General features: G+C 36.4%; 1 protein-coding gene across 1 annotated transcript in view; it reads right to left on the bottom strand.

Moving 5' to 3' along the window:
• The window catches only part of SLC2A13 (solute carrier family 2 member 13), a 361442-nt gene that overhangs the window by 106826 nt on the left and 234656 nt on the right, over positions 1–19960 (bottom strand). Inside the window, exons 5-6 of the mRNA XM_021673777.2 lie at positions 14428–14591; positions 8250–8370 (exon numbers count right to left, since the gene is read on the bottom strand). Of these exons, the coding sequence (XP_021529452.2) occupies positions 8250–8370; positions 14428–14591 (285 nt within the window). The remainder of the gene's footprint in view (positions 1–8249; positions 8371–14427; positions 14592–19960) is intronic.

The following is a 19960-nucleotide window of genomic DNA, read 5'->3' as shown; positions in this document are numbered from 1 at the left end:
TTGAGTCGCTTGCTCAAGCCTGCTCTCATACTGTGGAGTTTACTTTTGTCTCAATAAATCTGTGCTTTCGTTGTTTCATTCCTTCATTGCTTTGTTTGTGTGTTTTGTCCAATTCTTTGTTCAAAATGCCAAGAACCTGGATAACTCATAGTCAAGACCCTCCACTGGTAAAAACGTGATTGCGTAGTTATGCTCATAAAGAACAGTGTTGACTTACAGGCAACTCTCTCTGTGTCTTTTTCACTCCCTGGGTGGGTCTTGATATCCTTTTTGGAAAATAAAGGGATCTCACCTTACCAGCAAAAGGCTAAACCAGTGTGCGTGATATCTAAGTGCTATTTGGTGCTACTTTGGAAAGAGAACAGTGGTTATGATATACTATGACAGATTTCTGAGGGTCCCTAAAATTCTAACATTCCTGTAAAAAAAAAAACAAAAATAAGGCTGGGAGAAAAAAGGGAGTTGTCTCTAATTGTGACAAGGTCTTAAAACAGGGCTTTGGAAACCTAGTCCTTTCACTTATAAGCTGGGCAGCATTTTTCTCCTTTTTTCTTTTTTTTGTAAATAATATTCCTAGAAATCTGTAAAAGCTTTATTCAGACTGCTACAGCATGTTGTTTGATCAAGGTATCTCTCACTTTGCCAGTATCTGAGCTGCTGAGAAGGTGAAGTAATCAGAAGTAAATAGTTTCATAATCTGTTTCTGTTTAGGAATCTGTGCATCAACCCAGAATCTCATTTACGTTACATAAGGAACTTCGGCTACTAAATATGTCTGAAAGAGTTTTATGTTAGTTCAATTAAATGGCATGTGTAGTGGGGGTAGAATCATTAGAAATTTTCATTTCATTAAAAACTCTTGTTTTAATGATTTTCATTACTTGGTACTTGATTTTCAGGGCAATATTTTGTTAAAATAAAGTCCTAGTGTTTCAATACCTAGCACTTCAATATGAGGAGCTTAGAACCCTGCTCTTTGCTTCTTGGATAACTGACACTTAGCATCTCTTTACAACACTCACAGGCTTTGGATAGTATTGACATACGCAAAAAAAGCCCATTAGTTTGACTAAGGGAGGGAGGTGGACAGAACAAAATGGCTCTGCAACATACCAGTTATATCACTCTAGGCAAGTGATATAATCCCCGGATCCTTAGTTTTTTTATCCAGAAAACTGGATAATAATATCTTCCTCAGGAAAGTTTAAGGGTAATAGGTGATATTCAAAAAGAATACCGAATGATACCTGTATATGGTAAGGGCTTAGTTAACAGAAACTATTATTATTTTAAAATAAAAAGCCTGCTTAGAATTATGCCCCATCCATCCTGCTAGGTATATTGGCTGGGGCCACATAATCGCCACTGAGTATTCATAAAATTAAACTGCCTGCCCAAACGCCTTTTCCCTCATACTTTGCCTTTGACATTTATTCCTAATATTTTAAAAAATAGCTTTGTCTTCATGCTCACCATCATGAGATAACTTCAGACTCTCATTATCTCTCTCTGGGGCTGCCAGACTCTTCTCCCTCCAATCTATCCCAAAATTCACACAGAAAACTCTTTGTAAAGCTCAGCTTTGATCATGGTACGCCCCTGCCTGATGCTGTTGACTGGCTTACCTTCCTCACTCAAGTCTTGACCTAGTATCCAAGGCCTTTCCTCTCCTTCTGTCTCATGCTGTGTCTGGTGTCCCTTTCTCTAGCAGTATCAAGGTTTATAATTTTCTTGAAGGGCATATCTATTTTCTGCCTTTGCAATGCCTGGGTAGCTTCTCCATTTTCATTGGTCTGAGAAACTCCGACTCACCATTTAAAAAGTAGATCAATCTCCCTCCTCTGTGAGGGGTCCTTAACATAGGGCCTGTAAACTTGGATGAAAAGAAAATTACATCTGTATTTCATTAACCTTTTACTGAAATTGAGTATTTCCTTCAATTAGGAATGTAGGCAGTAAACTACTGGCAACAAGATAAGTCACAAATTTTCATATCCCATTAAGGTAGTCGCAGAAATCTCCAAATACCATTTACATTCACTGTGGTGTTGAAACTATGGTATTAGACTTGCAGCTAGATTTGTTACTTAATGCATTAATAAAGAAGTACATACATTACTACATAACAAGTTTATTTTTAAAAGTATTCTGGCAACTGTATTTCAATATGATTGATTTGCTTTGTACTTTTATAAAATTTATTTTATGCAGTTAAAAACACTATAAAGGGATCCAAAATAATGAGACTACATAAGGACCCTCATGTAGGAAGCCTTCTGTCATGGCCCTGGGGAAGTGAATTATGCCAGGTAATGCTCTGATACATCTATTAGCCTTTATTACACTGTTTTGCAATTATGTATCTGAATTTTTCTCCCTCATAGCTGTGAGCTCTATAAGGAGGAAGGCTTTTTTTTTTAATCTCAATAACCCAGCTTACTGCATATCTCAAAAATGTTTATTAAAATAATCAACTACAAATGTGCATAAATGTTTTTTTCTAAAGTGCTATATTCTTTGATTTGCTCAACTTATACAATACCAATTATATAAGTTCTCTACAGTTGAGCAAATCAAAGAATATAGCACTTTAGAAACCAGGTTCTTCAGGACACATTATTTCATTTTTCCAGTCTTCTAATTTATTCAACGTATAACCTGGATGCTACAGTTGAAGAGACATGAGACATATTTTTTGTTGCTATTTATTTACTTACTAATATTAGGAAAACACTATCTTGTTACCACCATTCAACAATCAAAGCGAGTCACTGAGGCATGGCCCAAACACTGTGTGACCTGTTGTATGCCCAGAGACCTGCAGGCTTACATTGCTGGGTCAACTATTATGCCCATAGAAGGTATTGCTAATCATTCTGTAGCCATGACTAGAAATACACTCAGAAAAAAACGAAGGCTTGGCTGCTTCCTAAATCCCAACTCTTTGATAGCAACAAGGTGTTGCCAAATTTTCCAACACATACCTAAGCTGCAGGATGAAAATTACACCCAAAAATCTTCCTTTAGTCAGCCCATCTACCTTCTCTTACCAAAAGCAACTCTTCATCCATCTATCCATCCATCCATCCATCCATCCACCCAAACACCCAGCCAATCAAAACAATAGTTTTCAAAGTTACTTTCACTGAAGAGGTTCTTTTAACCAGGTGGCTATGCTTTGATTTTAAATAAACCACATTTGGTCCACAGCAATAGGTGTTTTCTTACTACGGAACACGTAGCAAGGTCATGTAATGTGCTTTTACAATGAGATGGGAACTACTTCAACTTAACATACCAGAATGTTTTAAGTGTTAATATCTGAATTAGTTTCATTTGATATAAACTTAATTAAAGAGCAGTTAAGTTTTTTAGAGGCTTTGTTTCATATTTATATTTTCTGTAACATTTCCTTGGTCTTTATTATAAGAAAATACACCAGAGGCTGCTTCCAGTTGCTTGCTGTCACAGTCCTGGATAGTTTATTTCTTTTGTTTATGCAGATGCTATTTTAGGTGGATTTACTTGAAATAGGAATAAAACGCCAAGTTGGTTTCATGTGTTCACTGCAATGAGAAGAGTTCTAGACTGAGAATATAGGTCCAATAGATTATCAGAGATAGATGTTTTTCTCCCTTTATCTTTTTCTGTTATTTCAGACCTAGATGAATAACTTCAGAAACATCTTTCTCAGAAGTCTTTTAAGTTCAAGAAGGAATACAAATTACATTTCAAGTAAGGGTATAAATTACAGAAAATATTAAGTACTGCTCTCATTATGTGACTGTTGTGTTTAACTTGAGAGCAAGGCAAAGGTGGTCCAGATTTATATGCCTAAAATCTTGTGTCTGAGTAGACTACAGTGAGATTTCGGATCCTATATTCTTCTTGCCCCAAGTATGTTCCTGTTTCTAAAGCATTTGTTTTCATCTGCCATCCATCTAATCACCCAGCCTTGTCATTCAAAATATCTCTTGTTTCTCTATATCCACTGCTACCATCAAGGTTGCGTTATTTCTTGCCTAGGCTACTAAGTTCTTTCAACCTTCCTCCCTTCATCACCATTTGTCTTTCTCTACTCAATTTTCCACTCTACAGCTAGACTGATCTTTTAAAAACACAAATCTGATCATGTCATTCTCATCCTAATAGCATCTGAAGGCTTCTCAGCATCCTATGACATACAAAATTCTCCTGGTGTATAATGTCCTGGCATGTTCTGTCACTGGCATGCTGTCCAGTCTATTTTGGTGCTATTCTCTCGCTTGCTTGTTATGACCCAATCTTGTTGGTCAATTCTTTGAAGAAGCCATACCCATTGCTTAGGACCTGTACACATTCCATGATATTCCCTCTCTCTGAAATGCTTTTCTTTCATCTTTGCACACCTAATCTTGAATACTCCGTGTCTTTCTGGCTTCCTAAAAAGCACTTTTTGACTATAGAAAAACAAAACAAAACAAAAAACCAAGGTTTCGGTAGCAAATCTGGCCATGTGGAGGATTTGTAAGTCCATGGCTAAAAGCCCAGGCATCAAAATAAAAAAGTTATGGGGAACTCAGAGAATACGCCCCCATAACTTCCTCCAAGAAGCTCTTATATCCTTCCATGAACAGGTGGCTAGAATCCTCTCCAGGTGTCACATTCAGCACACTGGGTATTTAAGGGCTAGCAAAAGATATGTGCAGTTATTTGAAGATAAAGTCACTGTGGACTTTTTGTTCCAACTTTCATTTCCCTTTTTAATTGACTTAGATAAATTTATCTTTATCTCAAATGGGTCTGTAGATATTAGTCAACACATACAACACTGCTTTCTACTGTAGCATTTTTGTTTGTTTTGTTTTGTTTTGTTTTGTTTTTGAGATGGAGTATCCCTCTGTAGCCCAGGCTAGAGTGCAGTGGTGCCATCTCAGCTCACTACAACCTCCGCCTCCTGGGTCCCGGTTCAAGCAATTCTCCTACCTCAGCCTCCCAAGTAGCTAGGATTACAGGCACGAGCCACCATGACCAGCTAACTTTTGTATTTTGTATTTTGGTATTTTTTTAGGGTTTCGCCATGTTGGCCAGTCTGGTCTTGAACTCCTGACCTCGTGATCCGCCCACCTCGGCCTCCCAAAATGCTGGGATTATAGGTGTAAAGCACCACGCCCAGCCTACTGCAGTGTTATTAACAGTAACCTCAAGGTATAGTAGCCTGCAACACCATGCCAAAAAAAAAAAATATGAAGCAGGTTCATTTAAAGGAAATTAGTAAGCCAAAAAATATTTTTTTAACAAAAACAGAATGTTGTTTCAATTCACACTATAATATTATATTCACTGTCTAGATGCTATGAATTACTGATGATAAACACAATTATAACCAGGATGTCAAATACTTGGTGGGGGGGGAATCGAGGCTAACAGAGTTTTTGCACATTTCTTTTTTTTTTTTTTTTTTTTTTTTTGAGACAGAGTCTCACACTGTCACCCAGGCTGGAGAGCAATCGTGCAATCTCAGCTCACTGCAACCTCCACCTCCCAGGTTTAAGCGACTCTCCTGCATCAGCCTCCCAAGTAGCTGAGATTACAGGTGGCTAATTTTTGTATTTTTAGCAGAGACGTGGTTTCACTATGTTGGCCAGGCTGGTGATCTGCCCACCTCGGCCTCCCAAAGTGCCGGATTACAGGCATGAGCCACCGCACCCGGCATTTTTACACATTTCTAAGGTTCCATAAGAGTTCTATGATTGAATTTGACAGTCTTACAGTGTTCATGTTAATGATGTGTTTGTTAAGTAACACAGGCTGGCAAAAGGAGAAGAAAAGGCAGTTTAATTAAAAAATTAAAAATAATTTTTTATTGGAAATGAACTTTGAAGGGACTCAAAACTACTGTCACCACCATAGGGAGGTCTACAGATGAAGCTACAATTTGTCAGTTTGGATTTTGGGGAACATCACGTGATAGGAAAACATGAAAATATCACTCTATGGGAAAATAACCACATTAACCATATTTGTATGCTTGGTTTAACAACGTTCAAGAAACAAAACACAAAACAAAACAAAAATCAAAAGGAAAAAAGGAAAGAAAGCTGGCAGGTATTTTTTGTTTGTTTGTTTGTTGTATTATGGCTGTAGTTCTTAATGGGAGATGTACTGGCATCACCTGGGGAGTGTTTCAAAACAACATGCCACTGTCCTGGTGAGGCCGACCGCTGGGAAGGGAAAACAGGTGATTTTCAGTACCTCTGCAGATGACCCTGGGTACGACTCTTAATTAAGAAGTTTCTTTCTTTTTTTTTTTTCTTTTTAAGACGAATCTCACTCTTGTTGCCCATGCCGGAGTGCAATGATGCGATCTCGGCTCATTACAACCTCCACCTCCTGGGTTCAAGTAATTCTCCTGCCTCAGCCTCCCGAGTAGCTGGGATTACAGGTGCCCGTGACCACGCCCAGTTAATTTTTTGATATTTTTAGTAGAGATGGGGTTTCACCATGTTGGCCAGGTTGATCTCAAACTCCTGACTGCAGGTGATCCTCCTGTCTTGGACTCCCAAAGTGCTAGGATTACATGCATGAGCCACTGTGTCTGGTCTTAATTGAGAAGTATTAAAAAAATTATAATGAATTACAGACATAGTCCCTTTTCTCAATTTCTTACTTCATTAAAATTGTATATTAAGATATTAGTTAGATGATAATACTTTAGAAAGATCACAAGGATTAACAGATGATGATCGTACACTGCTGTGCAGTGAGATATAGGTGGGCAATAAAGATTTTTATTTACACTTAAAGGCAATGTCGGAAAAACTATCTTATTATGTAAATCATCAAAAACTTATGGCCATTCCTTTCCTATATCAAAAGTTCAGGTAACTTTTTGTAATAATTATTTAGATGATTTTCTGACTTTAGTTGACCCAACAGTATGTCAGTCTTATTCTGAACAATACATCTAAATCAGGCATTAGATCTGGAGAATATTCTATGTTCCTCAAGTGACAGTAATTTTTAAAAATTTTTTGAGAAGTAACTGCATTAAAAACATGTAAGTAAAATATCCATCAAGAAAGAATGTGCATTTCTAGCAATTGAGGTGGATGTCCAAATAAAGATCACTACACCCATAAATAGTCTATGCTAAGGTTAACTTGTACTATGAAGACGCCCTTAAGTTTTCCTAGAACAGTAAAAAGACTATGAAAGTCAGTAAGCCAATAATAAACTTATCAGTAAAATAAAGATGTGCTATGATGCCTATTTTCCAAAGGTATACAGATCACAATTTGGGACCAATATATCTTTCTCATTGTTTTAATGAACAGCCACCATGAATTCATGCTCAATTGGATGCTCTAAGTGAATACCAAGTGAAGTTTAGTGTATCATGTTTCAATTTCGTATAGGATTGTATGAGTTAGTAAATCATTTACTCATTGATTTGAGACTTGCGTCCATCTAGTTCAAGCTATAGGAATGTAAATTTTTGCTAATGCTAGGTCTTATTCTATTCATATGTTTTAAAGGGGTTGCTAGACTTTATGATAGCTAAAATCAAGTTTAAAACTTTGGAACTCTGCTGCCAAATATATTAATTGATGTGTCCAATCATTTAAACTTTCATTTATTTGTTCTCAGTCCATCTATCCATTTATCTATTTTTTCTCTCTATATCACACAGTGTGTACACCATTTGACTTAATGAGCTCTTAGGCCTGCAGCTAGCCATTAGAACTTTGCTTTTCCACAACCACTTTTTACTTCCTGATCCTCCAGAAGAGCCTCAGCACTGAGGGAAAACTTCAGGTTTAAGTGAACAAGAGGATACCCATGCAAATCACTAAAAATTGTCTGAATATTCAGAGGGTAGGTGTATCTTATAAAAGTTTAATTACTGACTAAAATTATTTATTTTGCTTGGAACATAGAGGTCACTGAATCATATATGCTGTAAAATACCTTTTCTGTATTCCTGCTTTGATTCAGTATCAATCCCTAATTTTAATTTCCAGAGAAATATCCCCAAGATTGTATCTAACAACTCACTCTTTCCTTAATTCCTTACACTCACACATCTGCACAAGCTGTTCCTCTTCTTGACGGCCCCTCCCTACCACCATTCCCACTTTCTTCCCTTTCCACATAAGCCTGGATGCCTAGCAAGCTCCTACTCATGTCTACAACTTTAAAAAAGTCAAAAGCAAGCAAAAAAAGTTACCAGAATTATGTAAAGGAAGAAGAACATAATGAAATCTCACCTGTATGTTGTGCAAGTGGCGTTCTGACCTGATGGAGCTATTGGCTTAAAAGTGATGCGTGGGGAAACTTGGGCTGATAGCACAAATCCCAAGGCAAGAATAATGAGTGCTACGGTGGTACCTTTAAAAAAAAAAGTTCTGTATTAGAGATGAGTTGACAATAGTATTTTAAAGCAGTCTGGGTCTGGTAGAAACAAAACCAAAAAACAAACAAAAAAAAAGAAAACATCTGAAAAAAAAAAAACACCTTGATCTATCTTCACAGCATTAAAAAAATATATATTCCTAATGTATAAACAAATTATCAGAACTATTCACTAGCACATTCATTGTGAGACATGATGAGAGTGAAATCCAAAGCAAATACATTTGCTAGCCAAACAGTAAATTGGTAATGATTTTTTTAAAAAAACCACACACACCTAGGATTGCTGAAAATCTCAAAATCAATTAATGTGACAACATTATTGAGAGCCTAACATATCAGGAAGTATGAAAGACAACAGATTTCCATCAAGTAAGTGTTCCTTTTGGTGCCAAGAAAATGGTTCTAATGATACTCAATCATATGAGACTTAAATTGGTGAACCTTTTTAGTTTAACAAATGAGTTATTTCTAAAGCAGTTGAAAGAGTATGCTTTATTAAAATGGAGTAGCATTTTTTTTGAAGACTTTAAGGTACAACAAATAATACATCACATATATTCTTTTTTCTTTTTTGTTGGTATTTAAAGAGAAATATTGTCTTTGATGTTAACATATAGGAATGGTGATATAACTTAAAAGAATAGTTTTTGTGTCCCTGATAGACATCCTGATGGTAAATAAGACATTTTTCAAATTTCTGACTATTGTTTGAGCGCAGACATTGTGAGGGTAAACAAAAAGGGTCATGGAAGAATGGAGAAAGAAAATATGATGAAATACTATGCAGCCATAAAAAGAATGAGATCATGTCCTTTGCAGCATCATAGATGGAGCTGGAGGCCATTATCCTTAGCAAACTAACACAGAAATAGAAAACCAAATACTGCCTGTCCTCATTTAAAAGTGGGATCTGCATGACAAAAACACATGGATACAATGAAGGGAACAACAGACAGCAGGGATTACTTGAGGGGAGAGGGTAGGAGAAAGGACAGGATCAAAAAACTACCTATTGGGTATTGTGCTTATTATCTGGCTGACAAAATAATCTGTACACCAGACCTCTAAGACATGTGTTTACTTATATAATGAACCTGCACATGTACCCCTGAAATTAAATAAAAGTTAAAAAAAGAAAATATGGCTGCATTAGTTTGTACAACTTATTTGAATGAGACAAAAAATGTTTAAAATAGGGAATTTAGGAGGGCAATTTAGTAGTAGTAGTAAAGGTTTCATTAGTTAAGCTGGGAGGGAATTTAAATTATGAACAAAACTATTTCAAAATAGATTTTAAAAAGAACATTGAGAAGCACTGTGGAAGTACAATAGGATTATATAATAGTGACAGAGTAGGTGTGTGAAGCCAGGCATTATGGGTGCAGAGGTGACCCTGGGATCAGAAAGCTGTAGTTTTTAGCTAGTGCTGCTGCTTCCTGACTCTATGGTTTTGGGCAAGGGACACAACCTTTCCATAATTCCATGTAGTCTTTTGTAAAATAGGGCTTAGTGAAAATACTCCCCTTACAGGCTTACGGTGAATTTTAAATGTCATAATGTATTTGAAAGATGTTTTAACGCTATAAATTGTTAGTTATTATGCTATGATTATTATTATAAGCAGCAGCAGCAGCCACAGCAAACCTTCAAAATAACAGAACAGAAAGTTGAAGGATGGGGAGGATTGAAAGAAAGGTCAGAAGTCTAAGATAATAATGCAATGAAACTAAAATCACAGTTTGTTTAACTGTTGTTGGCTTAAAATTCAAACCAGAACTACCAGTAGTTTGAGCCATTACTTTTCTCAGAAGACTATCAAGCCCCAAACTGAAAAACAGAAAAGAGATATAGCAGGTCTGTTATGAAAATCACACCTGTCTCCTCAAACAAAACAAAACAAATCATGAGACTTACCGTTAATCTGCCCATCAAAAAATCTGAGTCCCTATTTTCCCAAATTAATTACTTCCATATCTTATTGCCATGTAACAGGTAAGTTTTTTTTTTTTTTTTTTTTTTTTTTTGAGATGGTGTCTTGTTGTGTCACCAGGCTGGAGTACAGTGACAAGATCTCAGCTCACCACCACCTCCTCTTCCCGGGTTCTACCATTCTCCTGCCTCAGCCTCCTGAGTAGCTAGGAATACAGGTGTACACCACCCACCCAGCTAATTTTTGTATTTTTAGTAGAGATGGGATTTTACCATGTTGGCCAGGATGGTCTCAATCTCTTGACCTCGTGATCCGCCTGCCTTGGCCTCCCAAAGTGCTGGGATTACAGGCTTGAGCCACCACGCCTAGTTAAGATTTTTTTAAAATCAGTAAACTTTAATATATTAAGATGTGAAGGAAAGGTAAGTGTTTTCTTTCACAACACTTATTAAATAACCTGTCTCCATAAAAATGGTAAACTCTAAGACGGTATACCTAGCACATACCCAGGAAGGTCCAATTCTAGTGCCTGGCATATAAAGATCTGAATAAATATTAGTTGAATGGATAAATCACAGTTCTATACATTTTTGCAATGTTGGCTATTTTTGGAAAAAAATTCTTAAGACCATCCAATTAAAGTCATGAGGTTAGTATAGGTACAAATACCCTAATTGAGAGTTCTGCAATATGGATAATATGATTCTTACATTTATCTCTTAAGAAGTCCAACCAACCTAAAAATTATGAAAAATGAACTATTCTGGATATACAAAATTCCTAAACAGGTAAAAGTTAACTCTTCTTAAGCCAAATTCATTTTTATTTCAGCCAAATTTGGAGGAAAATATTTTTAAAGCCAACATTATACTCTTACTTTTGTTATTACACATAGTGATGTTTCTCAATCCTAGCTTCCTATTCGAAGCAAATGCCTGGAGGTACCCCAACCTCTGGATCAGAATCTCCAGAAGATCAGTACAAAATATCTGAGTTTTAAAGAGTTCTACAGGTAGTTATGATGCCCAGACAGGGCTAAAACCCCTAAGACATGATAAGCTCCTTACAAGAAGGAAATGGTATCTTAGATGACTTTGTTTATAAAATAAATTTTAAAATAATCACCTAGTCCTATCCTCTACTCATATATACCCTGAAAGCATACAACTATTTGAATTACCTTTTTCCTTATATTTAATAAGTTACAGATGTTTTATCAGTCACTTGTTAGTATTTAAAATCAATCTGGTTATTGTCAAGTTATTCATTATTACAATCTGAATTTGAGTCTTATACAAGAAGGCTTTGGATGAAAGAATTTTATCCAGTGTACTGTGCACTTTTGGCACGTTTTTATGTTTCAAGAGAAGAGTCTCTCTTAACCAAATACAGTGTTAGATTTTGGAATTTTGATATAATTTTGCAGATAAAAATATTCTTCACAGGAAGTGCAGAGTGCTGAATAGAGAGCATTATTAAAAATATCTGATGTAATACATAAGTACTGGATCGTGTGTGGCTTCTGAGTAAATACTTAGAAAAACAAAATAATTTCCCTTCCTGTGGCTCTTCCAGAGCAGTAGTTCTCACACTTTGTGTGCATATGTATCACCTACGGAACCTGTCTAAAGTGCACATATTTCAAACCTCATTTTCAGAAATTCTAATTTAGAAGATCTGGGTTAAGGTCTAATAATCCTATTTTAAAATAAGAACCCTTGGCAATGGTGATGAAGACAGCTTATGAGTGAAGTTTTCAGAGATATTCTACTACCAAAATACTTGAGGGGGAGAAACACAATCTTTCTGGCTTCCTGATTCACTACCAATAAAGCTACATAGACATAAATCTTCCAATAATAAAAGAATCAAGAATTTGTCATTAAATTTGTAATATTTACTAGAAAAGGCCAGTTCTCTGAACAAGCTTTGAAAATATAAAAAGTCGGGACACCAAAAATGTCCTGCATGTAAAATTATTCATGGACAACATGTTTTGTATTTCTTTGCACAAAGAGTTCCTTTGTCCAGGCTTACATATTTGTTACATATTTTGTAGTCATTTTAAAAGAATGAATATCTAACAGGAAATTATCTTGATATAACATTTTTCACCATTTTTACTCCAATATAATAAAATAAATCAGAATAAAAACACAAAATAGGGAACAATACTGAATCAAAGGTTAAAATTCTAGGCTATAGCCAATTTAAGAAATTTAACATAGATCAGTATGTTAATCCTTAATACTATTAAAATATCAAGTATATACCTACGTATAAATGAATAAAACAAAACACACTGAAATAAACAATATAACTAACATAGAATTCATTAGTACAGGAATGTGAAAGAAAAATCTGTTGTGAGTGAGGGTCACAGTGGAGTAATACTAATATGTTAACAAGGTTGTTGAGTGGTATGTCTTCTTCTGAAGGTGTAAAGGTCCATTGGTCATTATCTTCTAGTAGGACCTAGTTAATAACCGAAACACAAGAACCACATGAATGGCACCATTTACTATGTGTACAGGTAAAAGAGGAGACCTGTGAGACCTGTGACAAGAAACCAGGACTTCTGCCTCTCAAACCATTGTAATATCTACTTATCACTTTAATTGGCCACATAATAAGGAAATCCAATAGACTGTGTCTCTCACGCTGGAGGAATCACTGTAAAGTGTTTGTAGTGGACAAAACTGAGGCCTGCAATTCCCTTTGCAGGGTTTCACTTGCAAATAATTGTCTTAATACTTCCTCTTAACTGTCAGGGATGGGCTCTGGAAATCCTTGGCAGAAGACCTACACTGAGAGGGGAACATGACATTGGCCAGAAGAGTTCAGGAAGATTCCTAGATGATGATGATGGAGGCTGCTTTTGCAACAAGGTTTAAACAACAAAGACTTTCTCTTTGGGAACCATAATGCTGTGACAGCTAAAATGCTCTGAGCCCTTCACTCTCTGTGTTTTAATGAAAACCAAGTTTTCATGGAAAAATGCATTCTCACTCCAAATAAATTTATAAAGGAGTATTAGAGTATAGTTAATTGATACATAGGAATGACTTGTATATTTGAAAAAAATTAGAAAATTATACCATGCAACCATGTAAAGACAATGTTAGACTGGGCATGGTGGCTCATGCCTGCAATCCCAGCATTTTGGGAGGCTGAGGCGGGCAAATCACGAGGTCAGAAGTTCGAGATTAGCCTGGCCAACATGGTGAAACCCTGTCTCTACTAAAAATTAAAAAAAAAAAAAAAATTAGCTGGGTGTAGTGGCAGGTGCCTGTAATCCCAGCTACTTGGGAGGCTAAGGCAGGAGAATCGCTTGAACCCAGGAGGTGGAGGTTGCAGTGAGCCACGATGGTGCCACTGCACTCCAGCCCTGGTGACACAGCAAGAATCTGTCTCAAAAAAAAAAGACAATGTTAAAGATGGGTCCCATTCCATCAAGTGAAACAGTCCTTGTGTTACAGGGAAATAATAAATAAAATGGGCAGAATTTAAACACAAAAGATATTTGAGACTTTTTAAAAAAGGTTTTGCTTTATTTCACTATCATAGAAAATACATTTAACCAACCAGTCCTGGAACTTAGGCCTGTTTCAAGCACAAAAAGAGCCTGTCCTGCTTTTTGAAGCAATTACATTGTTCTAACATTCCACTGCTGAAAGAGCTTTGAAAAAAAATGCTCCAAATTTAATTCCATTTTACTCCAAATTTAAAAATATAACATATGTTAAAAAGTCAGTTTCCGAATCCAAAGCTTTTTTTTTTTTTCAAACAAGGATAGAACAGAAAACAATTATTTTTTTTCACTTTCGTATCTTTGAGTAGAACTCAAAATAACAGAAAAATGTTACCCTCAGTAGATCCAAATTATTCTTGCAGTTTGTTACTACTCACATTCTAGTTTCTAGGCATGTATTGTAATTGTTGTTAAAGATTTTTTTTTTTTGTCTAGAACAACTCTAATTTTTTGTTGTTTGGCTGAGAAACCAGTATTAGAAGTGGTATAAGTATTGTATTCTCGAAGGTTAAACTCGTAGTTACTAGGAAAAAAAGTTTATAATTGAATTCTTCATCCAGTCACCTACCTGCTAAACTACCAAAGGTAAGCTTTCTGCGGCCCACTTTCTCAACAAGCCAGACTCCCACAAGTGTGAAAATGAAATTTGTGAATGCTGTAACTGAAGCCAGCCATATTGCAAGTCTATCATCTTCAACACCAGACATCTGCAGAATGGTTGCACTGTAGTACCTGCAAGGCAATGAATAAAACAATTGCTATTGATAGTCATCCAAAGAACCAGGGTTATTCCAATAGAAAAAAACCTGTAGCCAACTTAAAAAACAATGGATAGCTATAGTAATAACATCAAATTAACATGGGAATTCATGCTGCCTGTTGAAAAGATCACAATATACAGACTGTGTTCAAATAAATTTATTTTGGAGTTTAGATAATCAAGGAAAGGCACCTGAGCAAGTAGATAAGGCTGAAGGCTTCCAAAGTGATGCGCATCCCACAGCTAGGGACAGTGGCAGCTGGTAGTTTCACTTAAACTATAAGCTCCAAGTTCATGGAATGAATCAGAAGTTATCATACACTGTGAATTAATGTCCTTAAAAGACTGCCAGAAGAGAATGTAATATAATGGTAAGAATTCGGTACAAGCAAAAGATCGCCTCAAAAAAGACACAATGAGAAAGACAGTGTCAGAATGTATCTGGCATTGTGGAAAAAGATGAGAAACTGACACACGGTCCATGAGAATCGCTTACGGTTCCTGAAAATAGGTACTCTTTGGTGAGCCAAGTCCTAGCATGATTAGGTTCTGTAGACTCATTTCATGCTAAGTGAACTCACTGGAGACTGGCTTTTAAAAGACCATAATGCCAGTTTGTTGACGCACAATGGAAGATATGTCTGGCACATTTAAGGATGACAGGTTTCTCACAAGACATTTCTTTTCTGGTGGAAATATTAATAGCTAAAACAGCTGATTACTTTAAGATTGACCTGAAAACAAAGAAAGCAAAATACTCCTGGTGAGTCACTGATGAAACGTGATAGAATTCAAATCCTAAAGACACATTCTGAACCATGGCTTTGCCTAGCTTTTGAAGCCATTATAAAACAAGTTAGCTTTACTCAGATGAGACAGTGGATATCCAAGCAATATGTTAAACCAAGCTGGATATTTCCATCGTTAAAAATCTACAAGGCCGAGCGCGGTGGCTCACGCCTGTAATCCCAGCACTTTGGGAGGCTGAGGCGAGTGGATCACAAGGTCAAGAGATCGAGACCATCCTGGTCAACATGGTGAAACCCCGTCTCTACGAAGAATACAAAAAATTAGCTGGGCATGGTGGCACGTGCCTGTAATCCCAGCTACTCAGGAGGCTGAGGCAGGAGAATTGCCTGAACCCAGGAGGCGGAGGTTGCGGTGAGCCGAGATCACGTCATTGCACTCCAGCCTGGGTAACAAGAGCGAAACTCCGTCTCAAAAAAAAAAAAAAAAAAAAAAAATCTACAGTTTCTGAATATTTATCAACACCTTCATAATATTTCAAAAATAAAATCTCTTTAATACATGTAAGTCTCATAGATTCATCAATGGCTTCTGTCTACTATTTTTTTAAAATAATGATGATGCTTCTTATGTAAAATTTTAATACCAACATAGACTCATTCATCTTGAAAAAAATGTGTTTTCCTTTTTTAAATTAGTAAACTAAACTTACAAATTAACTATGTAGCATGAAGGATGTGTTTTACTGATCACACTAAAAAGTATGCCAACCATTTTAAGACTGAATTCTGACAGCTGTTGCAAAAAGAGAAATTCCCAGTGGAATTATTCCCAGCATCATAAAAATTGTGAATGTTTTGCAGTCAGAGTATAAAGTGATGATAAAAATTATGAAAACAATTTGTTCCATTTATGTAGTATTTTATGGATCCCAGGTTCTACCATATACATTTTCATAAAGACCTGTATGGCAATGTCAAACCTCACATGTAATCACTAAGAAACTAACAGGAATACCAAATCCAAAAAGGCAGAAAATAGAAATATTGAGAGAAAATTCAAACATTTAAAGCCAAAAGAATTTGACATCTCATGCTACTAAGTTACAGAGTCTTCACAATGATTTAAGCATGAAAGAAACTACATTGCACAAAATAATTCTTCCAAATAGAGGCAGGGGAAAATTAAAACAGAAGCTATTTTGATGCTTTCATTTTCAATAAAATAAAATCATGAAATCACAAGTGTTAAATGAAGGGATAGAAAGGAGAGTGACAAAATAAATTGTCTAAATTTTATTTAAAATGAAAAATCTTACATAGGTATAAAAAGGTATTTTAGGTTCTTAAGTTATAGAGTCAGAATGCAACCAAAACCTAACCTGGGATTCAGAAACCTGCATTCTAATGGCACCTCTGTGTCTTCTGGTAAGATTAGGCAACATAATCACTTGTACAATGAATGCTTATTTATTAAGTACCTAGTGTATAAGCCATGTGAATTGCTAAAATTCCACAGATACGTTACTGAATCCTGTTGCTGTCCTCAAGAAGCTCACAGTTTAGTTTAAAAGAATGAAATGCAAAGACAATATTTTAATTTCACAACATGTACAAGAAACAGTGAGTCGTAAAGGACACAGCAAACAATTGATCTGCTGTACAATATTCCTTGGTTTTCCAGGGCATTAATGTTTGAGTTGTGCCTTGTCATAGACATTTGCCAGCAGGTCTGACAATCTGGAAGGGCATTGGAGGTCATGGAAATGACATATCTGAAGGACCAAAGTGCAAAATGGTATGCTGGGTTCACAGACATAAATACTTCACCTTGGTTAAGCATAAAATGCATACAAATAAGGGGCCGGGCACGGTGGCTCATGCCTGTAATCCTAGCACTTTGGGAGGCAGTGGCAGGTGAATCACCTGAGGTCAGGAGTTTAAACCCAGCCCAGCCAACATGGTGAAACCCTGTCTCTGCTAAAAATAAAAAAAATTAACTGGGTGTGGTGGCAGGTGCCTGTAACCCTGGTTGCTCGGGAGGCTGAGGCAGGAGAATTGTTTGAACCCACAAGGTGGAGGTTGCAGTGAGCCGAGATCGCGCCACTGCACTCCAGCTTGGGTGATGGTGTGAGACTCCATCTCAAAAAAAAAAAAAAGAATGCTTACAAATGAGAAGTATGATATAAGGCTGTAGCAGAAGCTTCTATTACGCAGGGGCCTTGAATGTAATGCTACATGTTTAGATTTTGCATTGTAGGCAATGGAAAATCACAAGGCAGAGTTTAAAGAGAAATAATAGGATTAAATCTGTTCTATGAAGAGACTACTCTGGGGGGATAGCCGAGTGGGTGGACTGGAGGCCAACTGAACTAAAGGTGTATTGTTCTGAAGCCTATTTCAAGTCATTATACTGGTATCAGGCAATTGCAGATTACCTGGATTATTGGAAAACAGTAAGAGGAGGGGCTGAAATTCACTAACAGCATAGTATCTCCCTCTCAGCAGGAGCTGTGACTTTAGCTCACATTAAATTTTGTCCTGTACAGACTGCCTTGATTTTCATGTGCCTTTCTCTATCATTGGTAAATATATTAGTTTGTACTGCTGCCATGACAAATTACCACAAGGTTAGTGACTTAAAACAAAACACGTTTATTATCTCACAGTTCTGTAGGTCAGGAATCTGACAAGGGTCTCACTTGGGGGTCAAAAATCACAGGTGTCAGCAGAGCTCTGTTCCTTCCTGGAGGCTCCAGGGAAAAATCATTTCCTTGTCTTTTCCAGCTGTTAGAGGTCTCCTAATTCCTTGGCTGGTGGCCCCCTTTCTCAGTTTTCAAAGCCAACAAGGATTTGTCAAGTCCATCTCATGGTACTTCACTACGGCCTGTGCTTTGCCTCCCTTGTGACTGTATTGGGTCTACTCAGATAATCCAGAATAATCTCCCTAATTAAGGTAAACTGATTAGCACATGTAATCCAGTCTGTACCTTAATTTCCTTTTGCCATGTAACGTAACATATTCACAGGCTCTGGGAACTAGGATGTGTACGTATGTCCTTAGGGGGACCATTATTCTGCCCGTCACAGTAAACGTACTAACCAACAGTAAAATAAGTGAAAGCCAACAGTTATAATGAGAAGGAAGGAATGAAGGACAAGGACATCTACTTAAAAGGTAATCAGTTCTAGAAAAATCAGGCAATAACTACATTCTCTTTCATAGGGCAGGAGATGACACATCTAGGTCAGAACCATCCACAATCTTAATTTTAAAAGTCAGGTCATGGTCTAAGGGAAAGATACAACTTACATATACAAAGTACATTCCAATATTTTCATGAATAATGATGTCAGCCAACTATTTAAGTAATGGGCTACCTATCACTGTGTTTATAATATTCTAAACCTTTATGCAGTAGTTTGCATTTTCAAGGGACCATATTCATTCAAAAGTTGCACGAAGGAGTAAGGGAACCCTCTTATGCGTAAAAGAACAATATGAACAACTGAAAAAGGCTTTCTTGCCTTTTTAGACTCAAAGCAGGCATATCTTCTCTTTTCAAGTCATTTTATAATATCTGTCAGACAAACTATCATCCTCTTCAAAGATTCCCTGGGCAAACTTTGGTCATACCACACATATCCTCTCTTTCCCAGAGTGAAGTTGAAAGGTTTGCAACTCTCTGTAGACATTTAAGAATAGCAAAGGCTGGAACTCTACATGCATTGCTATCTTAAAGATTATATGACACTCAGCTTCCAGTCCTGAATTTTAAATCTGACTCACACAAAATAGAAATATACAGGCTTTGGAAATGACAATCTATCCTAATGCTGACTTTTAACTAGTAATAAAAGACTAAACATAAGTACTTTATATGCTTAACAAAATACATCTGCTAAGTTTCTATTTGAACAAAGTATTTCCTAGGAATTTCTGAAAAAGTTGTCTTTTTCCAGTGTCCTGGGACCATAGCCTGTCTTTTTCACTACTGCATTACAGAATTAACAGTAAAATAATTGCTTGCTAGATTAATTGAATTTATCTACCACAAACTTCTGAGAAGAAATTAAGAATAATTATACTAAAAAACACCTGATAGACTTACTAAATTAAAAATTAAAGACTGATAAGAGAGAGATAGAAAATGAAGATAATTATATGAAATCATTAGCTGCATAGACACTATAAGATAGCTCTAAAATTCCTGGCAGCCTAGGCAAAATTGTAAATATTTTAGATAATTTTAACTGTCTGACAAAGTAAACTCTATTCGCTCATAATAAAGACAATTGTTTTCTGGCATGGGACTATAAAGACTTTAATTTCATGAATAAAAGGGATATAGAACATACTCTTCCTGAGAAGAGCCAGTCTAAGTAGGACAAATTAACTGCTGAAATTCAGTTATAATCATTTGATTAATGTGGCACAAAGGTGATATGCCCTAGCAGTATTACAGTTAGCTTCCAAACACAGTCAGCTATGAACCTTGCATTATTCAACAGTCTTATAAGGCATATTCATATTGTGATACAGGCTGAGTTACATGAGAAAGTATGGAGTAGTTGATTGACTGTAAGACCTTAAA

The sequence above is a fragment of the Aotus nancymaae genome, unplaced genomic scaffold (genome assembly GCF_030222135.1).
Source record: "Aotus nancymaae isolate 86718 unplaced genomic scaffold, 86718_ANA_hifiasm-v0.15.2.pri h1tg000092l, whole genome shotgun sequence".
Taxonomy (NCBI): Eukaryota; Metazoa; Chordata; class Mammalia; order Primates; family Aotidae; genus Aotus; species Aotus nancymaae.
This window is presented reverse-complemented; position numbering and strand designations above follow the sequence as displayed.